Here is an 18894-nt window from a genome sequence, read left to right as displayed (position 1 = left end):
ACCGGATCAGCGAGTCCAACCATTCACAGAATCACAGAATCACAGAATAACCAGGTTGGAAGAGACCCACCGGATCACCGAGTCCAACCGTTCCTACCAAACACTAAACCATATCCCTCAGCACCTCGTCCACCCGTGCCTTAAACACCTCCAGGGAAGGTGACTCAACCACCTCCCTGGGCAGCCTGTTCCAGTGCCCAATGACCCTTTCTGTAAAGAATTTTTTCCTAACGTCTAGCCTAAACCTCCCCTGTCGGAGCTTGAGGCCATTCCCTCTTGTCCTGTCCCCTGTCACTTGGGAGAAGAGGCCCGCACCCTCCTCTCTACAACGTCCTTTCAGGTAGTTGTAGAGAGCAATGAGGTCACCCCTCAGCCTCCTCTTCTCCAGGCTAAACAACCCCAGCTCTCTCAGCCGCTCCTCATAAGGCCTGTTCTCCAGGCCTGTTCTTTGCTAGGCCTGTTCTTCCTAGCAAATGTGTTTGGGAAAAAACTATTTGGAAAAAAACGCTATCAAAAAGCGGGACATTCTGTCTAACTTTCAAATGACGGTTACTTGAGTTGAGCTCAGCTTCGCTTTTGCTTAAAGATATTCCACTTCTTGCAATAGTAACTTCAGAGCAGCGGGGCAGGGGCGGCAGCGGCGCTTCGGCTCCTTTCGGCCCTGCCTTTCGGGACCCTTCGGGAAACTTCGGAGCCCTTCGGACCTCTTCGGAGGTCTTCGGGGCTCTCCTCGGGACTCTTCGGCAGCGCTCGGGCTCCAGGAGCCAATCGGGGGAGAGCGCGCGTTCCCGCCTTCCGCCGGCGGCTCGTGCTGCCCTGAGGGGCGCGGCCTGAGGGGCGGGAAAGGCGCGGAGCCGTGCGCGGCGCTTCAGGCGCTTTTTAAGGCTGCGGGAGCGACTCCGGGGCCTCACCTGGGACCAGCCGGCGTGGAACTCGTCGTGCCTTGCTGAGGTGGGAGCAGAGCCCTCCCCGGGCGGGCTGAGGGAGCGCCGAGGGCCCGGCGGCCGAGCGGGGCCTGCTCCCTGCTGGCTGAGGGGTCGGGGCCGGCCCGCGCGAAGGGAAGGGCCTCGCGGGGAATAGAGGGAGGTAGACAGGTCTGCGGGGCCGGTTTGTCATCGTCGGGGAGCTGAAGGTGGTCGGGGTTGGCCTGTGCTTTGCGTGAATACATGAGGTGAAATATCGCGAATTTTTTTTGTTGTTTTGGGTGAAACATCAGGAAAAAATATTTCACAGAAAGGGTCATTGGGCACTGGAGCAGGCTGCCCAGGGAGGGGTTTGAGTCACCTTCCCTGGAGGGGTTTAAAAGACAGGTGGATGAGGTGCTGAGGGGCATGAGTTAGCAATTGATGGGAATGGTTGGACTTGATTATCCAGTGGGTCCTTTCCAACCTAGTGATTCTATGATTCTATAAATAGTGGAATGAGCTGTTCTGGGTCAAAGGAAGGAATAAATCATTATGTTAAGGGAATGACTTGGCTTAAGTAGTAATAAGAACAAATCTTATTGAAAGAATACCAGCTTAATAATCAAGTTGGCATTGCTTATTGAGTTTGGATTTTCACGGCATCGTGGATTCCCCTCTGTGTGCCCTGGTGCTGTTTTAATATTAAAAGAAAGACAGAATCATTGAAATAACAGCTGCAGGAACAAACGACAGACCTGAGCTCACCAAGAGGACACAGTGAGGAAGGAGATAAGATGAAGACCATCAGAGGCTTCTGAAGATACAAGGAAAGGACGTGTGATGTGCATAGAAGATTGGGTGATAAACTATGCTAATAAGTTCCTGGAAAAACTATGAACACGTAATATGTCTCAGGAAATCTATGTGGATATGTATGTTTAACAAGTGTAAAAGTCATGTAACCAGTCTCAATAGTTGGACACATCAGGTGAATTCCGCCTGTGTACCCCACCACCGTTTATTAAAAGAATATCTGTTTAATAATCAGATTGTTATTGATTGTTGAGTTTGGCTTTTTCACAGCATCAGGATCGAGGGTCGAGCGTAGCTTGGTGATAATAAGTCTAATGGGCTTTCTTCACAGCTTCAGAATTTGTAATGGGCTGCGCCAGTCAGTTAAAACTTGACTAAAAGATGCTGTAACCACACCACGCTGCTGTTTTTGTGCGGAGATCCAAGAGCCTACGGAGGAGGTTGTAGTTTACTGGATCAGTTGAGATTAAACTAGGTCAAATGCAGTAATGTTGGTCATATTTACTGGAATAAGGGTGGGGAAGGAGAAGAATTAACACTAATGATGAAAATTGTTTGTCTTAGAGGAGAAGATGACAGGAAGAGCTAGAGCCAGAGCGAGAGCAAGACCTCCAGGGCAGCAAATTGCTGTTCCTGCTGTAGGAGCTGCACCTGTAAGTTGGTTCGCTTTTTAATTAGCACAGCTGGACTTTGAAATGTCATAGTTCAGCTATTTCCTACATTAATATCTAGTGTGTATGTTAAATGTTATATTTGTGTATGTGTATATTGTCAGATATACTGTTATATTAATTTCTTTTTATTAAGGAAATAGCTCTGTGCTTACAAACAAGTGCTCTGTCATAATAGAGCTAATGGAAGTAGGTAGGTGTTTTCATAGTCTACTTTGTCCACTGTGATACCCTGCAGAGAAGCAGAATGTATTAGGCTGCTGCTGCAGTTGATGCATGTTTGGGCAGAAGCTGGGTCTGGCAGGTGTTCTGGCGTGGTCCTGTTGTTTTTAATTTTAATATCAAGGACTTCCTATCTCTACTTTTGAACTAGTGTATAGAACTTGTTTGCTGTGTATGTGCTTTGTTCAAACTATAGCTTGAAAATGGCTGGTAGTTCTTTATTTAAAGCCATTGCCATGTGCATGAAGATTTTTTTTAAAGCAAGTCCTCAAATTTGTTGCTTATTAATAATCATCTTTCATTTGAGAATGTGATTAGATCGAAGGAGTGTTCCTAGTCAGACTATTGCCAGCGTCAGATGAGTTTATATTGTGTTAGAAGGTAGTATACGGTTCTGTTTCTGAAATAGTGAAATGTGTCTTGCATCAGCGGTAGCGTTGATGCATCTCTTGAAACCGGAGCAGAATTTATAAACCTAAGAGACCTGATTATTTCAAATGTGGTCTCCTTGACTTGAATAGAGTTGTTAGTAGAAGCCAGGAGGTGATACTGGTTAAATAGGTTGCCCATAAGGATTGCACAGTCTGCATTCTTGGACATGGGATAAATCTCTGAGCAATCTGATCCGACCTCATGTTTGACCTTGCTTTGAGTAGGAGGTTGGGCTAGAGACCTCCCGAGGTTTCTTCCAGCCTGAATTGTCTTGTGATTCTGTGAGTGTCAGGATTGTTGAAAACCCCCTTTCCCACATGCATACAGAGACCCTTATCCCGGCATAATCTCCTTTTTGACTTTATGATTTGGAGCTCTTCTCTGCTCCTTCAATGGTTGGGAAGGGAATGTAGTTAGCTCAGTATAGCAGGGCTTAATGCTCAGCTGTTGGACGTGTAGATGTGACATCGCAGCTTCCCTCAGGAGCAGGAATAGAATATAGGTGAGAGAGGCAAAGCAGAATGAACTTTTCTGAACTAGTGTTGTGAATACTACAGGGAGCACAAAACTTGTGATAATATGCTCTTACTCTGATAGTACTGGACTGTGATAATTTTCACAGGTACTCTTCAGGGTTATGTGTGTTAGATCTTTGCCATAGTAAGTATTTACAGACTTCTTAGAGAATATTAGCATACAAAAAAATAAATAAATTCCTGAACCCTGTTATTTTGGAGTTTGAAATAGAGAGTAATAACTGTGCTATATAATATAGGAGAAAAGATTTAACCACATGGAACTGTTTCACTTGGGCATTTGAGTACTCTATACTTGGTTAGTGACTTTTTTTTGCCATACTCTTGGAAGTACACTGTTTCTTCAGCTGCAATTGTAAAAGTTATTCCAAACTATTGCAGGTTCAACAGCGTTTGCCAAGTGAGGCACCTGGTCGTTCCCAACCTCAGCCGCTATGTGTTTTTCTGTCAGCATCAGGAGAATCTGCTGGACGACAGAGGGGACCTCCGAGTGCTTCACAAGGCCAGAGTGATAGAAGGCCAGAAGGTCAGAAAGCATGAAAAAGTTTATTGTCCACAGGATCAAGTATTTTGAGGAGAATACAATTAAGACATTATGGAGACTTTATTTCTAATTTTTATTTTCAAAATGAGATTTATTACTTAGATCTGGGAAAGTTCCCCGTACATACCTTATGGTGATAGTACTGTTATTCTAAAGTGCAGTGTAAAGGAACCAAGAATCTTGAGAACTACCTTAAGTATGCTGTGTTCCATCTGTACCATCTCTTCTGTCAAAATATCTTACAAAAACTAAATTAGAAAGCAGTTGGCACGATTAACTGCATGAATACCAGTAGTAAATTTTATTTTGATAGTTCATTGTTTTTCTTGAATCTTAATAAGGAATTAAACTTTCTTACCCGTTTTGCATCATGGTGTATTTAAACATTTTAGTGCTTGCTGGAGCTGAAAGATCTGTCCTCCCTGTATTTGCAGAAACAATTATTGATTTGAAGGTTTACATTTTTTTTTTTTTTTTTTTTTTAATCCTGCTAGTGAGCTGTTCTATTTGCTTAGTAGTTAACTGTCTGTAAATCTTAGGAAGCTAATATACTTTACCTGAATGCTACTTTAAAATTAATTTACTACATAGCGAAAGCTGAAACTTAACATTTTACGACTTCCTTTTTTTTTTATATATATGACTTTTAAAATTGAATTGTATTTAATTCTTATTTCTATAAAAAACTTGATTGTAATTCTTCCTCAAATTTCAAAACAATAGGATTACAGCTTTCTGCAGGAATGCAGGCGTTGTCTTTAGCAGAAAGGGGTCGCCGCAGAGATTTCCACGACCTCGGGGTGAATACTCGGCAAGCCATAGAACATGTTCAAGAATCAAAAACTGGTATGTTTAAGTTAGACTATAGACATATAAGCAAGTTGAAATTAGGAAGGGTTTTGCTGTTCCTGCTTTTAGTGTCCCTTAGAGAACCAAACAATACAAAAAAAGTCTTGATTGTGTGCTAGACAGAGATACAGGTTACTCCTGATAGAAGAACAGTAAGATAACATTTGATGGCAAAATGCATCAAGCAGAAGTTGTGTAGCATTTAAAATTGCAACTATTTAGACATCAGTGATGATCCTAGTATTTTCCTGACGTCCACTTCTTCAAGCAGGACTCTTCTGAGCTGTAGGTTTGTGTCTAGAAATTCCTGTTTGTAAAGCATTGACCAACTTAAATTTGTGAAGATCTCCTAAAAAAGGTGGAATTTGAGACCTTCTCAAGAAACCTTTTAATTTAAATGAAAGGTGGTATGCTTCTTTACTTGAGGTGAAACCATGCCTATGAAAAGAAGCTAAAGCCAGGCTGTCACCATGCCTTCTTTCTAGAAGGCAGTTGTTTTTAATGTTCAGCAGTGCAGGTTCAATGCTGATAATAGTTTTGTATTGCAAGTGACTTTGTGAGACATCACAACAATACAACAGAAACTGTAGTCCATTTTTGCTTAATTGAATGATAACTGAAGCATGCTCCAAGCACAGGAATGGTAGCACTTAGTTCTGCTCAAGTCGTTTGGGCCAGAAGTGGTAGACTTGCTTTTTCTTTCTCATGCAGATTTTCTATGTAGACCAATGCTGATGCTAGATCATGAATTGCTGTACTTTCTAGGCAGCTATATTGCTGGCCTTTTGGTTTCTCCTTATGGCTTTGTACAGTTTTCTAGTATATTATACCTGATTTGTATGTGGTAGTAATTTTATTTTTTTTCATCTGGGGTGTTGTATTTTGGACAGGAAAAAACTGATAACAAAAACCAAATTAAAGTGGATGAGCTGTAGTTGTGTGTATTTTTTTTTGTATTAGACTTGTGTCTTTAAAAGAAATTTAAATGAGACGTGAAAAAGTAGGAAGAAATACTTTGATCTAGAGCTAGTTGTTACTGTTGTTGTTTTTTTTGTCTGTTTTGTTTGAAAGATCTTGAAATACCAGAAGAAATGTCATCTTGTCCCATATGAATGTGGATATCACTACTGATGGTTACTCTGCTAATCTTTGATTCATATAAAGAAAAATTAATTTGTTCACAAGGAAAGTTTACACTTTGGTGGAAATTAAGCTCTCTAGTTTCTAGTACTAATCCTTCACAAGAAAAGTTACTTATCTAAATGCTTAACTTATTTGCTGTGAGATTTTACAGAGGTCTAGATAGATCATATCTGTTGGTTTTTCCATGTCCACTGCTGTGCTTGCCCCATCATAGAAAGCCACTAGGTTGGTCAGACAGGACTTGACCCTGGTGAAGCCGTGCCGGCTCCACTAATCAGCTCCCTGTCCTCCATGTGCATTAGCATAGCTTTTAGGAGGATCCGTTCCATGACCTTCCCAGGCACAGAGGTAAGGCTGGCAGGTAGGTAGTTCCTAGGGTCAACTTTTCTACCTTTTTAAAAATGGAGACAATGTTACCCTACTTCCAGTCACCAGGGTCTTCTCTGGGCTGCCATAGCTTTTCAAATACCACAGGGAGTTGCTTGGCAACAATATCAGCCAATTCCCTCAGGAGTCTGGGATGCATCTCATCAGGTCCCATAGACTTATATATGTTTGAGTTCCTCAGGTGGTTATTGAGCTGGAACAGTTTCATACACAACTGACCTCTAGCCTTTGTCTGAATGCCGTAGTTTTTCAAAATTGCTCAAAGCTGTTGAATTACTGTAAAATGGTAAAATTTTCAAAGTACTAAGATGTTTGCCTCTTGCTTCAGGTTCTTCAGGTTCTCTGATAAAATTAACTGCAAATTACTTCCGTTTGACATCTCGACCCCAATGGGCTTTGTATCAGTACCATGTTGCCTATAGTCCTGAGATGGAAGCACGCCGTCTTCGATCAGCTTTGCTCTTTCAGCATGAAGAGCTAATTGGAAAGACGCATGCATTTGATGGATCAGTATTGTTCTTACCAAAAAAACTAGCGAATAAGGTGCGATATGAGAATGCTGTGTTATTATTTTATTGACTTACGTTTTATGATGCTGCTTGCTTCATACTGGTCTGGGCGAAATTAGGGAATTTGTCCTGTAAGCAACATTTAGTTGAATATGATATATTAATATAAGCTAATTTGCTTGCGTAGACAAATTTGGTAATAAGCTTCTGGTTTTAATACTTAGGTTTTGCAGGCTAGAATAATGCTGTGCACAGAAGTGTATAGTACAGGCAGTATTTTCCCTTAAGTTTTCTTTCTGCTTATGTCTTTTAATAACTTATGTGTTGTAACATGCAATGTATTGAAAAGATGGATGCGTTGACTGTATGTTGTGAAGTCTTGGTAGTTGGGAGGGTCTGGAGTGGCCCATATGGGAAGAAGTTAGGGCCTGCCCTGTGTTGTACCCAGCCATTTGCAGCTCTCTTTAACACAGACCAAAGCTGAGCCCATCAGCAAAGTTGATGGCAACCCTGTGTATTTGAATGGAGGGGGAAATGCCAGAGCAGAAGAAAAACTTGAGACAAAAAGGAGCAGCAGAGGGAAAACAGCATGTGCTGATGGTAACCCCTGCCTCCTCTGCTCCTTGTGCCACTCACTGCCTTAATGAAAGGACTGAGCGTAATCAGTGGTGTTAACAGTGAGGCAGAGGAGTCCAAAGTGAAGTTGAGCCTGGAGAAGGGAAAGGGGGATGGTGTTTTCACCATATGTTTTAGTGTTTGTCTTTTTGTCTCCCAGTACCTGAGTCAGTAATTAAATGCAATTAATTGGCAGCATATTAAGATTATTACATTAAATTGAGTGTTTTCCCCACAGTGGTAATTGATAAGTGATCTCTGTCTTCATCTTGAATTCAGTTGCTTTGGAAATAACCTCCATTCTACTCACACTAGTCACCCAAATGAAGGAAGCAGTTTAGGTTGTAGTTTACAGTCATAGTAGGAATTCAAATTCCTGTTTCAGCTAAGTCTTCGTTTATTCCTTAGAATCTTAATATACAAGTCCAATTCAGTATTAATGGAGCAAAGTCCAGATACAGCCATGTTTGCCTCCGGTTTTCTTGAGCTAACTTCACTTTCTCAGGTTACTCAAGTGTTTAGCAGGACTCGAAATGGAGAGGATGTGAAGATAACAATCACATTGACTAATGAGTTGCCACCTACTTCACCTACATGTCTGCAGTTTTACAACATCATTTTTAGAAGGTTTGCTATCCAAGTTATGTCTTTATACGAAGTCATTCTAAAAATACCTGACTTAAGTTTTTGCTATCTGAAGAATGGATTACAAACCAATATTAGAAATGTGAATTCTTAAACTTTTGTAGCTACTGTTACTATGTGGCCAGCCACACCTGGCGACATTTTAGATTGCGCTTCTGTGCATGTTTCTGACATGTTGATGTGGAATGAGTTTTTACCTTTTCTGTGAGTAAGCACTAATTCACACTGGAGCTCTAACTCTTGCAAGCAGTTAGTCCTGTCTCTGCCCTCCTTTTTTGTCTGTGGATTTGCCTCTTCAAGCAAGTAGTAGTGCAGGACCTCGAACTGGCAAATTGCATTTTTACTGCAGTCTTCTGTTTTACCTTGGTACCTGGACTACCTTTTTCGTCTGAAATGTAGCTTGTTTAGACTGCTAACTCCACCTGGTTGGTGAAGGGTTGGGTTGTATGTGAACTTCTTCTCAACTTATTAATATTAATTGTCCATTAATAAGTTTTTCCTTGGTCTTTCTAAATTGAATTTAATGAAAAGTTCAAGTTTGTGATTGTTTTATCTAGCCAGATGACCAAAAAATGAGATTGTGCAGAGGGATGGGATCATGCATAGTTTGGTAAACTGAATAATAATGGTAAATGACATCCATTTTAAAATTTCTAGGCTTTTGAAGATGTTGAATTTGCAGCAGATTGGACGCAATTATTACAACCCCAGTCACCCAGTCGACATCCCTAATCACAGGTTTGGCGAAAAGATATTAGTGTTTAAGAGGGCTCCAGGGAAAAAAAGATGATATTTTGGTACTGCTGTGGTGGTTTATCTTGTTACAAAACTATGGATTTGGAAACTAGTATTCCCAGGAAGCTTGTGAACTCCTTCTCCTTAGTTTCTTCTGTGTGTAAGATCTCATTACTCTTTACTATGTGTTCTGCTGTTACATTTTACTCTGACATCAGAGACCTTGGTTAAATGTCTGTAAAACTGAGATCTCAAATACTTGAATTATGAAGTGCAATAGTATTCAGCCTTTATTCTGAAGGCTATTTAATCTGCCCAGTAAATTTATATCTGTCCGTACCCTGCTGAATGGGTATGGATGATGTGACTAGCTTCTGGCTAGCACTAGGACTACTGTACAAGTTAGTAAACTTGAATTTGACCAGAGCCCCATCAGATGACTGTGGTGTAGCCTACACAACTTGGTTGGTGTGAGAACCTGAACAGTGTTCTACTACACGAACTATTGGTCTTTTTCTCTTTAAAGTGTCTTGAATACCCATACGTTTTGCAGACAAGACATTTAAGACTAATAGTGTAAAGTGGATTTCTCAAGTTTTGAAGTGTCCTTTCTTCCAGTTTAATTGGATGACATAGCAGTATAAATAATGTACTTTTATCTTAAGTTGACTAAGGATACTTGCATCTAAAATATTTTTGTTAGCTTTCAGGAGCTTTTTTATATTTGGAAAATGGTTTCTTTGTGTTTTGAATACTTTCTCGTGTCTGGAAAAGAGGACAGAAATAACTCAAAGGGTGAAAATAGAGATGCTTTAAAGCATGTTAAGATTCTGTATGTTCCCTTTCAACAGGTTGACAGTTTGGGCGGGCTTCACAAGCTCTATCCTCCAGTATGAGGAAAGCGTTATGTTATGTACAGACGTGAGCCATAAGGTTCTTCGCAGTGAAACAGTGCTGGAGTTTATGTACAGTCTGTATCACCAGGTTGACAAACAAAGATATAGAGATACCTGTGCTAAAGAGCTGATAGGCTTGATTGTTCTTACAAAGTAAGTCTCTGTGGACTCTTGTCATCTTAGAGATCTATTTTTTTTTTGGTTTTGGATGTTCAATGACCTGAAAATATACAATGAAGCATGGGAAAGCATGAAAATATCTTTGTCAAAGTAGCAAACTGATCAAGGTGACAGCATTTACAAAAGCAGAAAGTACATACTGGGTTTTATTTTCATTTGCTTTTTAGTACAATTTAGCTTTTAGTAGAGTCAGTAACGTATTAAAATTGAAAAAAGAAATGTAGTTACTTGTGCTGGTGCGAGCAAAACTTTCAACTTGCATGAGTTTTGCTATTAACTTTGTTGTCCTGTTGTTCCATTTCTTTTCTGTTTGAGTTAAGATTTAAAAAAAAAAACCACTGATGTATTTATTTATTGAGGTACAATAACAGAACATACAGAGTTGATGGCATCGACTGGGATGCCAGTCCACAGTGTACTTTTAGAAAAGCAGATGGTTCTGAGATCAGCTACGTGGACTACTACAAAAGGGTATGGATTTATAATTCACAGTTTTCTTTTAATAGAATTTAATTTTTGATGGATACTATGTAATCTGAGAGCAGTAATTAAATTGGGCAGCATGGTTCAGTAGGAGTAATCCATCCCAGTGAGTAGCCAGTCAAGCAAAAATGCCAGGAGGCCTGCATGGATCAACAAGTAGCTCCTGGGTAAACTCAAAAAAGGAAACATACAGAAGGTGGAAGCAGGGACAAGTAATCTGGGAGTGGGGGTTATGGAGACATTGTCCCAGCAGGCAGGAATGAGGTTAGGAAAGCCAAAGCCCAAATGGAATTGAATCTGGCTAGGAGTGTTTGTGTCCCATTTTAGTTGTTGGTGTGGGTTTTGGTTTTTCCCTCCTAAACTAAATCAGTTACTGCCAGACAGATCAACTCTTGCCAGATGCAAGGAAATGTGAATTTTGGAAACTTCACTTGGAATCCTGTTTGATTCTTGTGATGTCTTTCATTAAATTGTTCTTTAGGGCAGGAACCTTGTCCATTATTGCTCTGGAATGAGCATCCTACTCTGGAGTTAGATACTCTGGGTGATACCACCTCAGGCAAGGCAGAAGCGTTGTTGTCTCAATAATTTAATGGCACCAGTAGAAAGAATAGTGCTTCCCTGTTGAGCCTCTTCTGACAAAACCAGTGCCTCTCCAGTTAGATGTGCTAATTGCTGTTTGCTTTTGTTTTGGTTTTGTTTATATATAAAAAAAATTATTTTCTAAAGTGAACATAATTATTATGAAAACTGAGTGTTTGTTATGAGTAAACTAACATACAATGTGTATTTCTAATACAGCAATATAATCAAGAAATTACTGACTTAAACCAGCCTGTCTTGATCAGTGAGTCGAAGAGGAAGAGAGGAACTACAATGCCAGGACCTGTGGTTCTAATTCCAGAGCTGTGCTTCCTAACAGGTTGAGTTTTTTTTCACATAAAAGCTTCTTTTCATTGTCAAACAGTAGTGCCTACTGAGACTAGTAGGAGCCTCTTGCCAAGTTAAGTAGGATTGTTTTGTTTGTATAAATGTGAGTTTGGAAACCAGTTTTGTAGCTAAAAGATCAGAAATTTAAATGAGACTGAAGAGTGTGAGGGGTTTTGATGTCACATAGTCTTTATCTACCATGTTCAACATTGGCCCACTGATAACTTGTGGAGTTTTTTGGTAGTAAAACTTCTGCTGAAAAAAGAGAAATTTACTATAAACTGATAATTTGATAAGATACATAAATATGTATTTTCCTCTTGAGATACTTACTTTGCACTAGCAGTAACTGTCCATCTCAACACTATTTTGTTTTGCTTTGGAATTGTGAATAGAGCCGCATGTCTTGTGTGGTTTCCTCTCCAGTGCAAAAATCCAGATTTTTTTTTTCTTTTCTGTACACGGATGGGAGTGTACATACAGAGAGCCATTGAAAACATTGGTTACTACTGACACCACTTTAACTGTGCATGCACTGCAGACATGTAATTTGCATGACTTGCAAGTTTACTTTTCTTAGTCTTGGACTAACTTCTAATCAGAAAAAGATTTTGCCATTAACAGGATTAACAGAAAGGATGCGTAACGATTTTAATGTGATGAAAGAATTGACTTCTCATACACGACTGCCACCTGAACAAAGGCAACGGGAAATTGGAAGACTTATTGACTACATCCAAAAGTATGCTACCTTTGTCTCTTCTGTACTTTTTTGACATAAAAATTTGTATGATAAGCTCCTTTGTTGCAACAAAACTTTGGAAATCTACTGGTTTTAAAACGGAAAGGTCTCAAGAACAAATATATTTGTTTTCATTTCACTCTTGTTCTTAAACAGAGATGACGGTGTTCAGAAGGAACTCAGAGACTGGGGTTTAAGCTTTGATTCTAATTTATTCTCCTTAACGGGAAGAGTTGCTCGAGCAGAGAAGATCCTTCAATCAGGAAGTGTGGTAAATAAGACAATTTCTAAATTCTTCCAGATCTCTCACTCACGAAGCACATTCTTAGGAAAGGAAATGCTACTTGTTGGTTTGTAAATGAAGGATTATGAGTGAAAATGTTATATGCAAGTCTTTGTCCAAACGGGAGATACACAAACTCTTAAGTTGTTGACAAGTTCTGTTTAGAAACCCCTTAAGATTTTCTGGTTTGCATTACAATAGTGTCTTTACGAAGCAGTCCGTCTGTGTAAAGAAAGTAACCTCAGTTACACAAACTAGGAGGCTAGAGATGTTTCTTCCAAGTAGTTTCCATTTATTAAAATACTAAGGTGGGATATTGATTTCTTCTTTTTTTATCTCTTGTTTACAGATTGAGTACAATCCTCAGTTTGCCGATTGGACAAGGGAAAGCAGAGGAGCTCCCTTAATTTATGCAAAGCCTCTGGACAACTGGTTATTGATATACCCACGTCGCAATAATGATACTGCTAGTGTATTACTTCAATGTCTGTCTAGAGTTGCACCGTCTCTGGGAATCAGAATGAATAAGGCAACCATGTAAGTATCTTTAGAAACCTGATGGAAAAATCGCTTTACACTTACTAAGGTATATCTGTTAGATGCTTCGGCTGTTAAATTAGATAGATAGTAGAGTATGCCCCAGTACTGACTTCTGTGATATTTTTAATAAAACAAAATTGTTTTCACTATGCGAATTTTTCAGCTTTCTGTAGTGACTTACTTTCTTACTCATGCTTCTGTGTGAGAGTTTTCACTCGGGGTTAAAGCATGCAAAATCAAACAGTGTTAAAGTCATTGAGCAAAACTTTCTCAAGTGGAGCTATATTTAATACAGGAAGGTATATGTCTTTTCTTGATGACTTTAGCCGTGTCTTCCTTTGAGTACCTGTGCTTGTTTGTGGCTTTGAATTTTATTGCTCTTGGAAGCCTAAGTTGGGGATTGATTCCTTTTAGTCTTCTAATGGTGTGAACATTGTACTTTTATTAGTAGTTATAATTGTGACACTTCATACAGTAGTGATGCATAACAAGCATTTGGTTTTGCTGAAGTTTCAATAGCTGTTTTTCTCTGTAAACATTTTTTCTCTTCCTTTTCAGGATTGAAGTAGATGACAGAACAGAAGCTTATATACGGGTTTTACAGCAAGCTGTTACCCGTGACACAAACATAGTATGTATTTGAATCCCTAATTTCAAATCATGTTGTTTTTGTAATTGGTGTTTTAAGACTCATTCTCAGAAACAGAACTCTTGGCGCCTGAGTATATACTACATATGTACTCTTGCTTTTGTTCAAACCCCAGAATGAATATCCTTCTGGAAAATACTCTTTGTACTTGACTTCAAAGTATAGACCCTGATACTTTCCAGGTATTTCTTTCACTATGAATACCTGAATATTTCTGTTGAGCGTTAAGCTTTTCCTGAAGAACTACAACTGTTAGGCACATCTGAGAATACAACTGCTTAAAAACATTTCTTAATTCTTTAAAGGTGGTTTGCGTGTTGTCTGGTTCCCGGAAGGATAGGTATGATGCTATCAAGAAATACTTATGTACAGATTGTCCTGTTCCAAGTCAATGTGTGGTTAGTCGCACTTTAAACAAACCTCAGACTGCTCTGACCATAGCAACAAAAATTGCCTTACAAATGAACTCTAAAATGGGTGGAGAACTTTGGAGTGTTGAGATCCCAGTAAGTACGTTTTTTTTTTTTTAATGGTAGCCATTTTCTTTATTGAGTCTTATTTAAAAAGCAAGGCTTTTTTTCTGAAAAAAAAAAAAAAGAAATATTCTTTGTGTACTTAGTTTTGTGTCTGTGGGAGGAGGCTTGAAGTTAAATAGACCTAAAGAGACATTTAGTGCAATAGTTTAGTACCCATTGCTCACTTAAGTGTCCTGAAACCATACAGCTTATCTTGTCATCTTGTTACACTGTAGGGTGGAGGTAAGTGCTTTGGCACATCTTCATATACTAATACATACTCTGTATTGATTCCTTTTAAGCTGAAACAGGTGATGATTGTGGGAATCGATTGTTACCATGACACTTTATTTGGAAAGCAGTCAATTGCAGGATTTGTTGCTAACCTGAATCAAACAATCACACGGTAAGATTTGAATGCTAAAGGGGTGTGGGTGTGTGGGTGTGTAATCTTCACCTTAACTGAAAAGTAAATCAAATATGATGGGCCATTGTGAAAGTGTCCAAATTGGTTTACTGTACATTGTTAATTAGAACTATACATTATGAACTATTTTTTCCACTGCATCCTGTAAGAAATAGGCTTGTCCTTCTTCCACAGTGGTCGGGAGAAGGGGCAGATAGTGGGGCTAGGGCTAGGATTAATGGAGGGTGTCAGACTCTTCCTTTGGAGTTGACCCTGTGGAATTTTTTGTATTGAAAGGAATTGCACATGGCTGTAAGGTATTTGTCTACCCCAGGGACTTTGTGAGGAAAATATTCTCATAGTGTGCTTTTGCTTGACTGCCTTGACCCACAGTAGCTGTAAAGACTGTGTGGTTGTAGCTGTTTTTTTAAAACTTCATTGAAGTAAGCATGGGAAATGCTTTGCAAGTCATCTTTTATTTTGCTCTTGACAGGTGGTTTTCCCGCTGTGTTGTTCAAGGTCGAGGGCAAGAAATTGTGGATGGTCTCAAATCCTGTTTGCAGAGTAAGGGAAGGTTTTCTGCTCTTTTTGAGTCAATGACAGTTAAGTTTCCTCAGAACATACCATCTCAGCTGTCTTGAGGGGAGGCGTTACCAGTTTGCACTGAGATGAAAACAGATGAAAAACACATTTTGTAACTATTGCTGAAAAGACTGAAGACCTTAGGTTTCTAAACTTACTGCTGTTTTTCCAGTAATAAAAATCCTTTTTTGTTTTGGAATGAATTGTCATTATAGCTAACAGCTTTTACTCTATTTATTTTAAGCTGCTCTGAGAGAGTGGGTCAAGTGGAATAAGTGTTTGCCCTCTCGTATTATTGTGTATCGTGATGGTGTGGGAGATGGACAACTACATACTCTGGTTAATTATGAAGTGCCTCAGTTTCTGGATTGCTTGAAGAATGTTGGTAAAGACTACAAGTAAGTCCATTAACACCACTGCCTTTTTTTTTTTTTAAGAGAAATATACAGTGGGAGACAAAAAGTGGTTACAGGTGAAGATTGTGTTGTCTTTTCATCCTTGTCCTTACCTGAGCTCAGATAACTACTTTTCTAATGATTGTTTACATGATTTTGAGATCACAGAATCACAGAATAACCAGGTTGGAAGAGACCCACCGGATCACCGAGTCCAACCGTTCCTACCAAACACTAAACCATATCCCTCAGCACCTCGTCCACCCGTGCCTTAAACACCTCCAGGGAAGGTGACTCAACCACCTCCCTGGGCAGCCTGTTCCAGTGCCCAATGACCCTTTCTGTAAAGAATTTTTTCCTAACGTCTAGCCTAAACCTCCCCTGTCGGAGCTTGAGGCCATTCCCTCTTGTCCTGTCCCCTGTCACTTGGGAGAAGAGGCCAGCACCCTCCTCTCTACAACGTCCTTTCAGGTAGTTGTAGAGAGCAATGAGGTCACCCCTCAGCCTCCTCTTCTCCAGGCTAAACAACCCCAGCTCTCTCAGCCGCTCCTCATAAGGCCTCATAATCTCCTCATAAGGAGATACCCAACTTGTAATAGGAAGTTACTAAAAATCTAGAATTATGAACGATGTCCTATTTAATTTAAATGAGTGAATCTGAATACTTACATGGGGAATTAATGCTCTGGAGAACTCTAAAATTGCTTTTAATTTGAAGCTGTAGACCGTCTGCTGAAATAATCACTGCAGTTTTTCAAGATCATTTTGGTTATTCTTTTATTTTAATTTATTTTAGTCCAAAACTTACTGTGATAGTTGTGAAGAAACGAGTGAGTACCAGACTCTTTGTACAGGCTGATGGAACACTTAAAAACCCGCCTCCTGGTACCATTGTTGATGGGGGGATCACCAGACCAGAATGGTGAGTTAATATAGAAGTAACAATTCTTCTGTTTGCTAGTAGCAACCTGATAATACAGGAAATATATCCGATATTAAATCGGCTCTGGGATCAAGTAGCACTTTCCACACTTCTGTCCTTTTGTAAAGAAATCATAGTGAATGAGAAAGCAATGGAAAAGTTTAAATTTTATTAATTCATTACCTGATGATTTATGGTTTCCAATTGCAGTACTTGTGTACATCAAGGTACTATATATAAGTGTGTGTTTCACTTTTCATTGTTTCTTTTTTGATTTTTTTTTTTTTTTTAAGATTTAGCACTGAATGAATGACTACTGATAGGATTGCCCAGCTGTCCTTAACTGGAATGCAATTCTGTCTGGCTGTAGTTTTGACATTGTGCATAAATGTTGTTACTCTGTAAGGGTGTGTTGTATGAGTAAGTGTTGGAAGGATTTGTTGGGGTTGGGAAGTCACTCGAGTAAGACAGGATTGTGCAATTAGTATGTAGGTAACACATGTACACAGACCCCACTAACGTAATTTGCTTGTTGTTAGCGTTGGAGGTTTTTGCAAGTCATGCTCCATGAAACTTAGGTCAGTAAGTGGGAAATGTAGAACTTGTTCAGTACATGATGAAACATTTGAGTTTGGTCAAGGGATGCTGAAGCTCGTAGGAAAGAATGCAGTCTTCTGTGGCAGCGTGTAATTCTGATAGGTAGCTCTGCTTTTCTTTTTCTGTATTTCACCAACTTGCTGCCGCTGTCCTAAGTGGTGTGGCAGGCGACAAACATCCAAATATGGCTTGGGGTGCTGGAGTATATGGGAGACATAAGCCAAGTATGTGTGCAGGGTGATTATATGCGGAAAAAAAAATCTATGTGATGAATGGCTAAGATCTTTGTGGTCTTAACCATGTAATAAAATTGCATTCCTCTAGATCTCCTGATCTCTCAGAAGTAAGGAAACTGATTGTGACCAAAGCATAGACATACTTCTGGAACTTACTTAATAGGCATAAAGTGACTTGAAGAAAATAAGTAAGACAAATCTGTGAGGATTTGCATTTTTCTAAGAAAAGCAGTTCTTTCTGTATCAGACTTCGGGTTTTGTTTCTTCTGTTACAGGTACGATTTCTTCATCGTGAGTCAGGCAGTGAGAAATGGTTGTGTTGCCCCCACTCATTATAATGTAATTTATGACACTAGCAATCTGAAACCAGATCATTTACAACGTTTAACCTACAAACTTTGCCACATGTACTATAACTGGTCGGTAAGTATTTCCTCTGGGGGAAATGATAATGTTTTTCTTCTAAGGTTGCAAATATCTCTGCAGTAACAACCCACAAGAATATAGAAAAAGGTATCCTTAAAACACCTGTGCGGATCCAGAAAGCTGCGATTATGCCTCTTGACCTAGAGCAGTGGCTTGAGAAGTAGACATTTTATAATTATGCAATCTCTCTGAAGTCCAAAGATTAAAGCAATCTTTATTCTTACTAGAAAATACTTGATGTTTTGAGTATTATTCCCAAATCCTATATCAAAAGCAAAACTGCAATAATTTATTTCTTAAGTGCAGAAATCCTTGTGTGGGATTGGAACAGTGTTCCTCCATTTTCTGAGGCTTCTTCTGTTGCATATGCAGGTCAGCACACAGTCAGCTCATGCCTGAGGTGTGCTTTTTGTCGTTTTAGTAATAATACTAATAAATACTTCACATGATTTACCCATGTCACACATCCCGTGAGATCAAGCCTCAAATGTAAACCTGCTTTTAAAAAACTCCAAGAAAAAAAAAAGGGGGAGGAGATGGAACTGGGAACTCCTTCCATCTATTCTATAAAGCATGGTTTTTTTTTTTGTTTTACTGTGTTCAGTGTATGTAATGTTGTTTTCACAAATCAGCACAAACTACAGGGAATATAAATTTTACATATATCAGAACATTTTCATTCCAGGCATATATCTATTCATCATGTGAATGCATGCTTATTTAAATGACTTGAAAGTAACTCCTTTGTGTTTTCTTTCCTCCCTTCTGCAGGGTGTTATCAGAGTACCTGCTCCTTGCCAATATGCTCATAAACTGGCTTTCCTTGTCGGTCAGAGTATTCATAGAGAACCAAACATGTTGCTTTCAGACAAGCTTTACTATCTTTGAAGTTGAGTTACCAGCTTAAAGAAAAGTGTAGTTCCTTTCTAGGGAATGTAGAATTGTTTGGGTTTTCATGTGGTTTGTTTTTTTCTTTCTTGAGACGTGCAGGGGATAATGAATATGTGCAGCTGTGCTACTTGCATTTTTGTTGTAGTGTGAAGAAGTTTGAGACAGCATATCTACATTTTGAATGCAGATTTCTGAAGATCTTCATTGGTAGCTGT

The 18894-nt window shown here is 39.4% G+C and overlaps 1 protein-coding gene across 1 annotated transcript; it reads left to right on the top strand.

Moving 5' to 3' along the window:
• The first annotated feature begins 2290 nt into the window (after positions 1–2290).
• On the top strand, positions 2291–18848 carry PIWIL1 (piwi like RNA-mediated gene silencing 1). The gene is made up of 20 exons (XM_069870823.1): positions 2291–2371; positions 3961–4105; positions 4847–4969; positions 6831–7045; positions 8132–8253; positions 8929–9009; positions 9858–10055; positions 10442–10553; positions 11367–11487; positions 12120–12237; positions 12394–12508; positions 12870–13057; positions 13619–13691; positions 14015–14215; positions 14527–14630; positions 15124–15194; positions 15457–15610; positions 16404–16529; positions 17638–17785; positions 18560–18848. Exons 1-20 carry the CDS (start codon positions 2291–2293, stop codon positions 18674–18676), a joined length of 2613 nt encoding a protein of 870 aa, XP_069726924.1. The 3' UTR covers positions 18677–18848.
• Positions 18849–18894: the final 46 nt, after the last annotated feature.

Source organism: Phaenicophaeus curvirostris, chromosome 17 (genome assembly GCF_032191515.1).
Source record: "Phaenicophaeus curvirostris isolate KB17595 chromosome 17, BPBGC_Pcur_1.0, whole genome shotgun sequence".
Lineage (NCBI taxonomy): Eukaryota > Metazoa > Chordata > Aves > Cuculiformes > Cuculidae > Phaenicophaeus > Phaenicophaeus curvirostris.
This window is presented reverse-complemented; position numbering and strand designations above follow the sequence as displayed.

What these genes read in the sequence shown, in the direction of transcription:
- PIWIL1 (XM_069870823.1), top strand. Translation starts at nt 2,291, where the DNA reads ATGACAGGAAGAGCTAGAGCCAGAGCGAGAGCAAGACCTCCAGGGCAG. An exon ending in GTCGACATCCCTAATCACAG is followed by an intron (nt 9,010 to 9,857) that starts GTTTGGCGAAAA and finishes CCCTTTCAACAG; the next exon opens with GTTGACAGTTTGGGCGGGCT. An exon ending in ACATGTACTATAACTGGTCG is followed by an intron (nt 17,786 to 18,559) that starts GTAAGTATTTCC and finishes TCCCTTCTGCAG; the next exon opens with GGTGTTATCAGAGTACCTGC.